Source organism: Ctenocephalides felis, unplaced genomic scaffold (genome assembly GCF_003426905.1).
Source record: "Ctenocephalides felis isolate EL2017-DRISC unplaced genomic scaffold, ASM342690v1 CF-g0.4_SCAFFOLD_03571, whole genome shotgun sequence".
Taxonomy (NCBI): domain Eukaryota; kingdom Metazoa; phylum Arthropoda; class Insecta; order Siphonaptera; family Pulicidae; genus Ctenocephalides; species Ctenocephalides felis.
The window spans coordinates 7,257,147-7,269,090 of record NW_020539725.1 but is presented as its reverse complement, the minus strand read 5'-3'; the positions used below and the strand labels follow the sequence as shown (position 1 = coordinate 7,269,090).

The 11,944-nt window shown below is 28.2% G+C and overlaps 2 protein-coding genes across 2 annotated transcripts; both read left to right on the top strand.

The window, feature by feature from the left end:
* The first annotated feature begins 3,031 nt into the window (after positions 1-3,031).
* On the top strand, positions 3,032-7,605 carry LOC113385529 (ATP-dependent RNA helicase DDX42-like). Its single transcript, XM_026623383.1, has 4 exons — positions 3,032-3,090; positions 3,969-4,159; positions 4,730-4,987; positions 7,477-7,605. The coding sequence occupies exons 1-4, from the start codon at positions 3,069-3,071 to the stop codon at positions 7,603-7,605; spliced, it is 600 nt and encodes a 199-aa protein (XP_026479168.1). The 5' UTR covers positions 3,032-3,068.
* A 2,079-nt stretch (positions 7,606-9,684) lies between these two features.
* On the top strand, positions 9,685-10,836 carry LOC113386776. The gene is made up of 3 exons (XM_026624525.1): positions 9,685-9,944; positions 10,018-10,173; positions 10,401-10,836. Exons 1-3 carry the CDS (start codon positions 9,781-9,783, stop codon positions 10,822-10,824), a joined length of 744 nt encoding a protein of 247 aa, XP_026480310.1. The 5' UTR covers positions 9,685-9,780; the 3' UTR covers positions 10,825-10,836.
* Positions 10,837-11,944: the final 1,108 nt, after the last annotated feature.

The window sequence follows — 11,944 nt, the reverse complement described above, 5'->3', positions numbered from 1 at the left end:
CATTACTTATTGAATGTTGTTTAGATCATTCAAATCGGATACTCCGTTCTCTCAAAAACTCGATTTCTATTTTCTGCACTCTTTGCTCCGTATCTCCGTAATGGCTGGACCTGCCTTTGCAAAAACTAATCAGCTCTTTTCCTATCAGTAGGAATCGAATGTTTTTTGAACCATTCAAATCGGTTGATCCGTGCGCCCGAAAACGTGACTGGAAATTTTATCCATACATACAACACACACACACACACACACGTCCATTTTTTCTGAGGTATGCCAAAATGTTCAGAAACCTTCAAAACGTCGAGAAATGTAAAAATTTTCAATTTCGATTTTCGGCCCATTACTATAACTACCCTACGGAAAGTTAAAAATCACCCAGACTAAGCACAGTCTAAGCGCCACTCTGGCGCAAATGTTTACCCAAGTGCGTTTACACTGTTTATGTACTGGAGCACTTTTCCAATTTTGTGAAACAAAACTATTGAAAATGTGAAAATGCCGCCAACCTAAGCACAGTTTAAGTGAAAATGTCTCACTGAATTATTTGCAAATGTGTTTAGACTGTGACTATACGGGAGCACTTTTCAATTTTGAGCAAATTAGGCATCTATTTTTTTTAAATTGAATTCGAAATAAAATGACGATTGTTGTTAATGTTCTAGAGATAAATTCTGCTCAGATATAACAAGATAGCAAAAATAATGAAAGTTACAGTTTTTGTAATAATATATTTGAAAACGTTTAAAGTTTCTCGAATTTCCAGCAATTTGTCTTAAGGCACGATGCCATACACCACTAGTTAATTTTAAAATTCATGTTATGTTTCAAACGAATGTCCTCGACAGTATGAAATAACCGATTTGAATAATTTAAAAAACATTTGATTCGTATTGATAAGGAAACGTGCTGATTAGATTTTTGCGAAGACAGATCTAGCCGTTCCGAAGATACGGGGTAAAAAGTGCCAAAAACGGTAACTCAGTTTTTAAGAGAACGGAGCGACGGTTTAATAGTTCGAAAAACATTTTACTTGTATTGATGAAATGAACAACTGGTAAAATTTTTGGGAAGGCAGGTCCAGCGGTTATGGACTATCAATAAAAATAATTTAAAAAAAAATGTCATTTGGCGGTCAAAAATCTTCATTGGACATATGTACATCAAATTATCAGATATTTTATAGAGATTACTATGTACACATTTTGTGTAAATTTTTTTGGGTTTCGTACCAAGATTGTTAATTTTCAAGTTTTTTTACATGGTTCAAACAAATGCCCTCGACATTTTCGACAGTATGGAATAACCGATTTGTATGATTGAAAAATCATTCGGTTCGTACTCGATCGCGAGGCGTTTTTGCAAATGGCAATTTTGCCGTTTCGGAGGTATGGAGCGTAAAGGGCATGAAAACGGTTTTGCAGTTTTTGAGAGAACTTTAATCCGATTAGATTAATTCAAAAAACATTTACAGAAAATTTAGTAATTTTGAAAATTAAAAAAAAAATCAAAATTTAAAAAGAAATTCAAAGTTTCAAAAAATTCAAATTTTAGAAACTTTTCATCATTTTCAAAAAAACTAAATTTCGAAAAATTAAAAAAATTGATTGCTTACAAAATTTGAGAATGTTTCGAAAATTAAAAAAAAACGAATATTTTAAACATTTCCAAGTTCTCATAATATTTAAAAAAAACGTTTTGTTTTAATTCCAAAAAATTTAAACTGTGAAAAAAATTTCTCAATTTTGAAAAAATTCCAAAATTTTGAAAAAAATTCTAAATTATCAAAAAATTTCTAAATTATCAAAAAAATCTAATTTAGAAAAAAGGACTCTTATATACGTACATATAAGTTGTTTGTAAAATACGCTCATCATCCAATTCAAAAAGCACTTATAAATTTACAGTATGTATTAAAAATCTTCAAAACAATTATTAATTATTTTCATTCCTCGAATGTTTAATTAAGATACGGGAAGTTCCATCAATTTGCTTTAAGGCACGATGCCATGCGCCCCACTAGTTTTCTAATTTATATAAGCGAAATGACTTTGTTATTAAATTATTCTTCAATTAATTTTATTGAGCATATTGTTTCAAAGAACAAGTAAAGTTATAAATACGATTACAAATTTTTAGAACCACAAGTTCGTTCAATATGTGATCATGTTAGGCCAGACCGACAAGCATTACTGTTCAGCGCAACTTTCAAGCGTAAAGTGGAAAAATTAGCCCGAGAAGCATTGACCGATCCAGTTAGGATTGTTGCTTGGTGGTGGTGAAGTTGGTCTGGCCAACCAAGATGTGGAACAAAGAGTTCTGGTAATTCCTCAACCTGCACATGAACGGAAATGGGCATGGTTACTAAATCACATTGTAGAAATGATGTCTGCTGGAAGTGTTTTGGTGTTTGTTACAAAAAAGGTGAGATCATATATATATATATATATATATATATATATATATATATATATATATATACTACACATTCTTTAATATTTTATTTAAATTACATTTGAATTTTGATATACAAAATTTAAATGAAATATTAAAGAATGTGTAGTATATAAGTAACTGTTCTTGAAATTACACTGAAGATGAGGCATACCAAGGTCTCGAAACGTCTGCAATTTTTAAATAAAGTGTGTGTTAAAAAATCTGAGTGTTGTATTGTTCATATTTAACATTTAATATTCGTTCCACTCATATCACAAAATTCTATATATGATTATTATGCTTATATATAACTAAAATTATATGAGGTAATGTTTGTGAACAATTACTGCTAATCATTGTTAAATATTTACTTGCATATTTCTCCAATATCCTCCAGATTTTAGATGTACTTCTGAGGCTTTATCCTAAATAAATCAAATTGAAATAATTCACTTATGATAACAATATAACATTTTTATATAAATCTACGATTTATGTTCTATAGAGTGACGCTGAGCAAGTGGCAAATAATTTTAAATTAAAAGAATTTGATGTTCTCTTATTACATGGTGATATGGAACAAGCAGAAAGAAAATAAGGTGATTACGTCCTTCAGGAAACAAGAAGTTCCTATAATGGTTGCTACAGATGTTGCTGGTAATGCATTGTTATTTAAGATACCTTGTTTACGTCCTACACATAATTATTCCACGATTTTTTTAGTAAGACTTTTGAATTATAATATTTTTGTCAAAAAATCTGAAAATTTTGATTGCTCAGCATTAAAACTAAAATTATTTGCCACAATAAATGGTAAATGTTTGTGTGCTTGCATATGTATATGTATATATTTGACTCCAATTGGCTATATACAGCTAATTTTATAGTACTGTTATTACACAAAAACGGCTGAACCGATTTCAAAAAGTTTAAAACCGTTGATTCGCACTCGGCTGAGCCACGTTTCTGTAGTAGAATTAGCAGAAAGGTACAAAATTTTTTGTACACTTTTAGCCAAAAACCCTGAATTGATTTCGAACATTCCAAAACTATTTCAAAGAAATCGAATTAATGAATCTTTGTATGACGATAAATGTAAATTTAATAATTCTTTGTATGATGATAAGGAATCTGGTCGTAGTGAACATACTAAAATATTATAGTCTTACAAAAAGTGTTTCATTTATATAAAAAATTAAAATTTGAATTTATTACTTTTAGAAAATTCAACAATGTGTAATGAAAAAAATTGTGCAATAAATAACAAAATAAATATTGATACAAAAAATATATTGATTAAGTTTATGCAACTTGCATTAAGGCAAAGTTAGTTCAAAAAGATTCAATGGATTATAATGTAATGTAATGTAATTTATTGGTCTTATACACAAAATGATAGTTTTATTTTTTTAGTAACGAATAGTTTAAAATATTATATTCATAGAGTTCATATAATCTCCAATCTAAATTAGTTAAATTAATTGTAGTAATGACATATGCTTGCTGTATTTTCTAATTGTTGGCATATTTTTCAGCTAGGGGTTTGGATATTCCACATATTAAGACTGTTGTGAATTATGATATTGCACGAAATATAGACACACATACTCACAGAGTTGGAAGAACAGGCAGAGCTGGTGAAAAAGGTGTAGCTTATACCTTGATGAGTGAAAAAGATAAGGAATTTGCTGGACACATAGTTAGGAATCTAGAAGGAGCAAATCAGGTAATTGTGTGTTTTATCTAAATTTATATTGTTATTACAATCTTTTGCTAAAGAGTAGTTTGCAACATGCCAAAGGAGAAGTTTGTTTTTGCGAAAAAATCCGATTTGCTAATTTTAAGTTTTTAAACACACTTTAAAAAAATACATTTTTGGAGAACGAAATGACATGAAAAGTTGTGAACAAATAAACTTAATGTATACAATTATAGATATTATAATAAGTAAAAGACATCAATTGGAAAGAGTGTTGGTATTTTCTTAGCGAAAGTGAAAATTTTGTTGTTGAAATAAACAGATGAAGTGATTTTATAAATCTAAATAGCTCAATTTTTATTGGTTAAGTTGATTATATATGCATATTGGGAGTTCATGCAACTTGCCTTAAAACAAAATGCTACTTAAAACTAGTTTAATTAAATTTTTTTATTAATTGACATTACATAAACAAAAAATAATTCTACCTAAACCTATATAACATTATGAGTAAATATGCTCACGTAATATAGAAAACTGAAAAATTATTTTGGCTTTTAACTATTATGTGACAATATATAATTTTTTTATTCATAGGAAGTACCCAAAGAAGTGATGGATTTAGCTCTACAAAGTTCATGGTTCAGGAAATCAAGATTTAAACAAGGTAAAGGAAAAAAATTGAATGTTGGAGGCGTCGGATTGGGTTTCAAAGAACGTCCAGGAATGCGAACTTCAGAAGATACTGGCACAAATAATTCCTATGAAAGAGCTATTATTAAACCACCTAAAGGACCTGCTACAAGCAGACTTTCTGCAATGAAAGAAGCTTTCAAATCCCAATATACCAGTCAGGTATTTATATAGATTGAATCACTATACTATTAGTGCAGTAAACGGAGAGGAAAAAGGGTCTCTGCCCCGATTTGCATGAAATTTTGGAATTAGGTTCATCTTATCTTCAAGTTCAAAAGTGAAAACAATTTGGACTTTGCCACTACCCCCCGGGGAGTTGCGAGCCCTTAATGAATAAGTGGACATTGAGCCATTTTATCGCTAGAAAACGTTTTCAATATTAAAGGATATAATTAAAAAGTATTTTTTAATACATTGACTTGCAATAAAATCGTTTTCAACCCCGTGAATACCCCAAAACCCTTCAAACAACCTCTAAATTGAAAAAACAACACTTAAAAATAAATTTCAGTTTAATATGAATTACGTATAAAGTAAATAATATTTTATGTTTTCTATCTTGATTATCAATTTTTAAACCCTTTTTAGACCCCTTCATAAAAAATTGTTCGAAAAAATTATTTTGAAATTGAAAGAAAATTAAGACGTTCAAAGTGATATGAATGTTATATGTTAGGTTATATGTTGTTCTTCGTAACACTAGTACACAGTATAATTTTTTCTAAACTCACTTATTTTTATTTAATGATTTTTTTTTTATTTAAAAATGTAATATTTTTATTTATTCGAAAAATTTCCTTTTACTATCATAAAAATATTTTCATTCTTATATGTGAAAATGATGCATGAATAACGAATAATTATTTTCAAAGTTATTTAATCAAGATAAACTATTATTTTTTAGTTCTACTAATTAAAATTAAAATAATTTTGTTTACTATCTATAAAATTAAACAATAAATAAATTCAGTCAAATACTGCTCTAAATTACACTAAATTTGCAGATAAATTACAGAATATTCAAGCAAAAATTTATTTTTTATATAAAATTCGAAAACCGGTTAAAACCGGTTTTTTAGTAAAATTAAAATTCGAAAACCGGTTTTCTGAAATGTCGGTTTTTGCATAAGCCCTAATATATATATATGGTTATGTGTATTTATAATAATAATATATATATATATATATATATATATATACCATTTGGAAGGTAAAAGGGCTACAACTTTTTTTATTATTTTTTTCGTAACTCCTCTCATTTTGAAACCGCGAAGGGTTAAAGGGCTCGAGAGAGACTCAAATAATCATAACTCGTCAATTTTTGTGTGAAAGAAATATAATAAAAAGCAATAATAAGCCAAAAATACCCCTTTGATTTTTATTTATATGCTTTTATATGTATCTTTTATTCTTTCTTAGATATAACAAATATAAGTTTGATTTTTTAAAAAATCGGATTTTTCTTTATAAAATCGTGAGTTTTCTGAAAATAGTTTGTACTAAAGTAGTGAATCTGCTAGAATCCATCAAGATCTTTATAAAAGAAGAAGAATTCTAGATAGAATGTGAATAACTTTAATTTTGGTCGAAATGGCGCTCATTAAACTATATGATTTAAATGAAAAAAACATCGTATATGCATCATTTGCATGATAACTCACGCATTTTACACGCAAAAAACTTGTAACAGCACTATTAGTGCACTATTAAACCCAATTTCACTGAAATGCATAACATGTAACACTTCTCCACTAGATGGCTTTAAATACAACAATTAAATATTGAACGAAAAAAAACGACTTTGCTCTTTCAAATCTAGCTTAATATTATTCCTAGAACTTTATAAAATACCGATTCATTAAGATTTTTATTGACATTATTTTGTTCATTACATGATTTTCGTTAAAATGTATATTTTAGGAGATATTTGCAAAAAAACGAAGAAAAACGCCAAAAATATATGAATTTTTAGTAGCCAGTATCTTAAAAAGTATTAGCTTTTTTTTTTGAAAAACTTTAAAAGACATTTTATATCCGACGTTATTTGAAAAAATAAAATTAGACAGCTGAGAAGGGATATCATCTCCCGGTACGAATTGTTTTCACTTTTGAACTTGAGGATAAGATAAACCTAATTCCATAAATTCATGCAAATCGGAACATAGTAAAAAAAATCAGACCCAAAACACTCCATTGACTGTAGTATATGCAGTTTGCATATCTCATCAATAATTTTTCAACACACATTGTGTTATTTTCAATAATTTTTTGGGTATCCAATTCCACCTTTATGAATTAAAAAATGTATAACATTAAATTGAAACAAATCAAATTAACTCATATTTCAGAAGATATTATGTGGTGAATATGCTAACTAATTTGATGTATATATCAGTCCTTGTGCTCAATTTAATAATCTTAATACTTTAATATTATTTTAATACTTTTACGTTAAATTATTACTTTTTATTAAATAATATTAATATTATTAAATAATTTGTTTTATTGGCATATTACACAATTCTTGGATATGTTTAAAAAAAAAAATACATTTTTATCTCTATTTAAAAGTTGCAGTGTAAGTTACTAAATTTAAAATATTAGTCTGCAAAAATATTCAATAATAGTATGTTTTAATGGTTTTGCAGTTTAAAGCGTCGACTGATCACTCTTGGGAAAATAATGTGCAACCGCAATTTGTACCACCATTAGCTCCAGAGCCATTGCCTATTCAAGATAATAATAAACGCAAAGCTAAAAAGAGCAGATGGGAATAAATGAATTAGAATTAGTTTAAAATACTTAAAATATTACTTTATGTATATATATATATATATGTATATATATATATATATAAAATTTTGTTTGTGAACTTTGAGATATGTTTCGTATTTGTGAAAACGTAATGAATTATTTCATGAACTCTTGTATATATGAGGTTATTTTATTATATTAGTTCTTTTATATACATAAGCGTTTTGTATTAAGATACATATATTACTTTTCTTAATTGTTTTACATAATGGATTTTCTAAAAGCATGTATTGAAACCATCTAGTGTTCTGACGTCAATTTTAAAACATTCATTTAAATATCAAAAGTGTTAATTTACATTTTTTCAATATCTATTTCTTCATTTGTGAAAAATGAATTGTAACCCATGAAAAATATATTTTGCCAGATTTTTTTCTCAAGTAGACAAGTTTGTTGGTTATTTATCTGTTGAACTTACAGAGGGGTTCAATTAAAAAAATATTGTATGATTAAAAAAGAGAGACCTTACATTTCAAGTGTGGGATTTTGAAGAAATTTATGATGAAAGATTTGGTTTCCAAAGTGACTATCATAAAATATTAGATACATATGAAAATTAAATATTGCGTATTAGGGTCATTCTTTTACAAACCGAACACCAATTAACCTTGACATTTTAGAATTGTCTGAAAATTTGTTTACAGATAATATTCATAAAATCATTTAACACGTATTTCAGGATTTTGCTAAAAAAAAATTTTTCCGAAATTCGAAAGTGACAAATGAATACAAGTCTTTGAGGTCCCCGACGTGAAAAGCGCGGCTCGCGCTTGAAAATATTTATTATTTTTCGATGTAACAAAGTCTCCAACAAATTGTAAAAAGAATTTTGTTGCAGAGAAAAAAAGAAAAAATATGTTTTTTTTGGATCGATTCAAGTTGGGGTAAGGCTGAGTAAAACCTTTGTAAATATTTAAGGGTTGTTATTGTTAAGAAAATTGCAAAAACAAAAAAAAAATTTTTAATCATTACAAAGTTCAATATGAATGTAATAAACAAAAATAATACTGATCCAATCAGCACATCCGGAGATAATTAATTTACCGCAGATGATGATGTTCATAGATATTGAGCAAAAAATCCATATTTCAATCGTAAATATTTATGTAAAAAATTTTTTTCAGCAAAATCCTGAAATACGTGTCAAATTATTTTATGTATAATATCTGTAAAAAAAATGTCAGACAATTCTAAAATGTGACATTTTATTTTATTATCTTAGAAAATGGTACGTTTTATTATTCTTATAGTTTAGTAGATTATGCTATTCTTTTGACTTAGAAGTTTTTATAATAAATAGTTGTTCCTTATTGAAAATAGAAACAAATTTTTATTAAAAAAGCTGTCATTAGCTCAGATATAGTCCAGATAATACGCATCCTAATACACATGAAACCGAAAAAATATTGTTTATCAATTTTCCAATATAAGAACGAACGGCAACAATCATAGTGTGGCACAACGAACACAAACAAACATAGCGAGCAATGTTTTCGCAACTTGTTGGTACATCAAAGAAAATTGTTCGTTCATGTTTGAACCCGTATGTGCAGTGTGGACGCTGCCAAGACTGTAGACATTTCTTTTTTTTTGATGTTGTGCTGCTGTCCTGCATTAGTTTATGTTGTGACTATTATGTGATATTGCTATTATTGATACATTTTGCAAATATGATCACTTAAAACAATTTTTACCTTTCCCTCCACTTTAAATAATAAAACTGACGAGAAAACTGAATATTCTCGAACAAAGAAGATTCAAGCCCTTACTGCTTTGAGGTGTTTATTCAAGTTCGTTTGGAATGATTCGCCTTCGTTCGTGTTTGTGTTCGTTCTTCTTTCGTTCTTTTTTGTATTTTGTTGTTGTTATTCGTCATGTTTGTTCATGCTCGTTCGTTCGTCGGTGAGGGCGCACCTTAACTTGTTTGAGAATGACAGTTTGGTTGTGTCAGTCAACACTTCAAAAGTCAGCCACCAGCCACTAAAATTTGTTTATATTTGATTGGCGTTCTTTCGAATTTTCTTTGCCGAAAAGATTAGTTTATAAATTAAACCTATTTGTAATTGCTTAATGCTTCATTGATTGTTCTGTTCATCTTAAGGTTATTTTAAACATCTAACTGGTTTTTGATAATAAAAATGCCTAGATTGTCTAGATTAACTTGTGCTGTGGAGGATTGCGAGTTTAGTACATATGATAGAACAATAAATGAATTACGCAGAGTTCAGTTTTTTGCATTACCATCTGGATTATCTAACAGAGATCGTAGGTCGAAGTGGATTAAATGGCTCAGTGATATCAAGTAAGTTTTACATAATTACAGGAGTTTTACAATTACAGTATATAATAACAGATAATTTTTTAATTGTTTGCAGTGGTGAAAATTGGGAGGTATGTAAGTATTCACATGTGTGCTCTCTACACTTTATTGGTGGGAAACCTTCAAACATGCTTTTACATCCTGCATATGCTCCATCAATAAAGACTCGAGATGATTATACCCCATTGGAAGAGAAGATTGCCTTAGCAGAGTAATTATAATAATATATTGACATCTTTGTAGTTTTAACCTGTTGCATAAGTAAATAAAATAATAATGCATGTGTTACATTATAATTTTTAATGTAATAAATGATCACATAAATTTTGTGTCCAATAGAACCACAGTCGAGACATGTAAATGCTACATTTGTATGCATGACGTTTATAAATATGTACTGAGTTTAAAAAAGTTAATAACATGTAATTTTAATCGTAGGTTTGAAATATATAAAAAGCAAAAAATAGCAAATATGAAGAAGCGATACAATATGCTAAGCCTTAATCCAAATAAAGTTACTGGAATTAATCATTGTGCATCTCAAAACAGTTGTGCAGTAATCCAAAAAGATGTTGGTGTTCAAGTTTGGCATGAAGATATATCAAAACAAGACAAATCCTTTTTATTTGTATGTAATAGTTTTATCGATAATAATAAAAACCATGCAGAGATTCAAGTTTATATTCCAGAAGGGACCGGAAGTATGCGATTAGTAAGATATAAAAAAGCCAAAAATAAGTGTTGTGGAACTGAAGTCAAATTTGCAAATAAATCTGTTGAGTGCACTGCTTCGACATTGCTATCAGTTAGCAGATGGTTATATGAAATTGATAAGCTAGAACAAGAATCTAATGATAGATAGTTATTTTACTTGTGAATGATCCTAGTCAACACTTTGAATTTAAGCTAATGGTTAATGTCTGAGTATTTATAAATCGAGGCATGTAGGGTGATAAAAATGAAAAATTATCTAATAGGAACAAAATAACTAGTGGTACGTGGCAACATGCCAAAAAATTAAAGCGCTTTTGACCCAAGCTGCAAGCTCTATAAAATTTTAAACTAAATATTTTAATATTTATTTTAAGAATATGTATTATAAGAATAAAAAAAATAAATGAAGCCCTCTTCAACATGGGCACTAAGGAAAGCGGTACATTTATCACCATGCAGCAAGCATAAGAAATACATATATTTATTTTATGGTACACTATATGTACCAAATGTACATAAGTATTCACTATATGTAGTATATGTACATTGCACGTACCAGGAAGCCTGTGAGAGTTAAGGCAAATTTCTGAAACTTCTTGTATTATAATTAAACTTCTTAGAATAAAATTAGTTACTAATCAATAATTAATAACAATCATTTTAAATGTTTCCAAATAGATCAATAAGTACAGTAGAAACTCGATTAACTAGTCTAATTGTTGTCAATAGGCATTCCGATAATCAAATATATGAAGAATAATATTGTGTATCATATGTATGTATTCTTATTAAAAATAACAAATACATAGATATCACAAAAATAATGTTGAGAAATTGTTGTTGATGTAAGTTGTTAATGTAAGAAATTAAAACTTTCGTATGTATGTACATATATTTTTTCAAATTACATTACATACATATCCTAAACTGCAGCATTAATCATTCAAAAATCCGAATTCTAGGTATGCATATTATACATAGAAATTGGTCGTGTTGGTAGTCCGGATAATGGCGAATCCGGAGGGCTGGATAAACGAAGTTCTACTGTACTGTATTTTTCATTATTTGTATTTCATGCATAAAAAATAAGAGCTTATAATTAGACAACGACATGTTTGCAAGAAAAGTAAATAAACAACATTTAATCGCAGTTACAATAAGAATGTGGGGCCTTATATCATATTTCAGCATGCATTAGAGAACCTAATCTCATATTTCTAAGATTGATGTAAAAAAATGTGAAAACAAAATTATAAATATTACAAAAC

Bases quoted from the DNA above. Each gene is read 5' to 3' on its own strand.
- LOC113386776 (XM_026624525.1), top strand. From the start codon at position 9,781: ATGCCTAGATTGTCTAGATTAACTTGTGCTGTGGAGGATTGCGAGTTT. The intron at 9,945-10,017 runs GTAAGTTTTACA...AATTGTTTGCAG, and splicing joins AAATGGCTCAGTGATATCAA to TGGTGAAAATTGGGAGGTAT. The intron at 10,174-10,400 runs GTAATTATAATA...TTTTAATCGTAG, and splicing joins GAGAAGATTGCCTTAGCAGA to GTTTGAAATATATAAAAAGC.
- LOC113385529 (XM_026623383.1), top strand. From the start codon at position 3,069: ATGGTTGCTACAGATGTTGCTG. The intron at 3,091-3,968 runs GTAATGCATTGT...CATATTTTTCAG, and splicing joins GGTTGCTACAGATGTTGCTG to CTAGGGGTTTGGATATTCCA. The intron at 4,988-7,476 runs GTATTTATATAG...ATGGTTTTGCAG, and splicing joins AATCCCAATATACCAGTCAG to TTTAAAGCGTCGACTGATCA.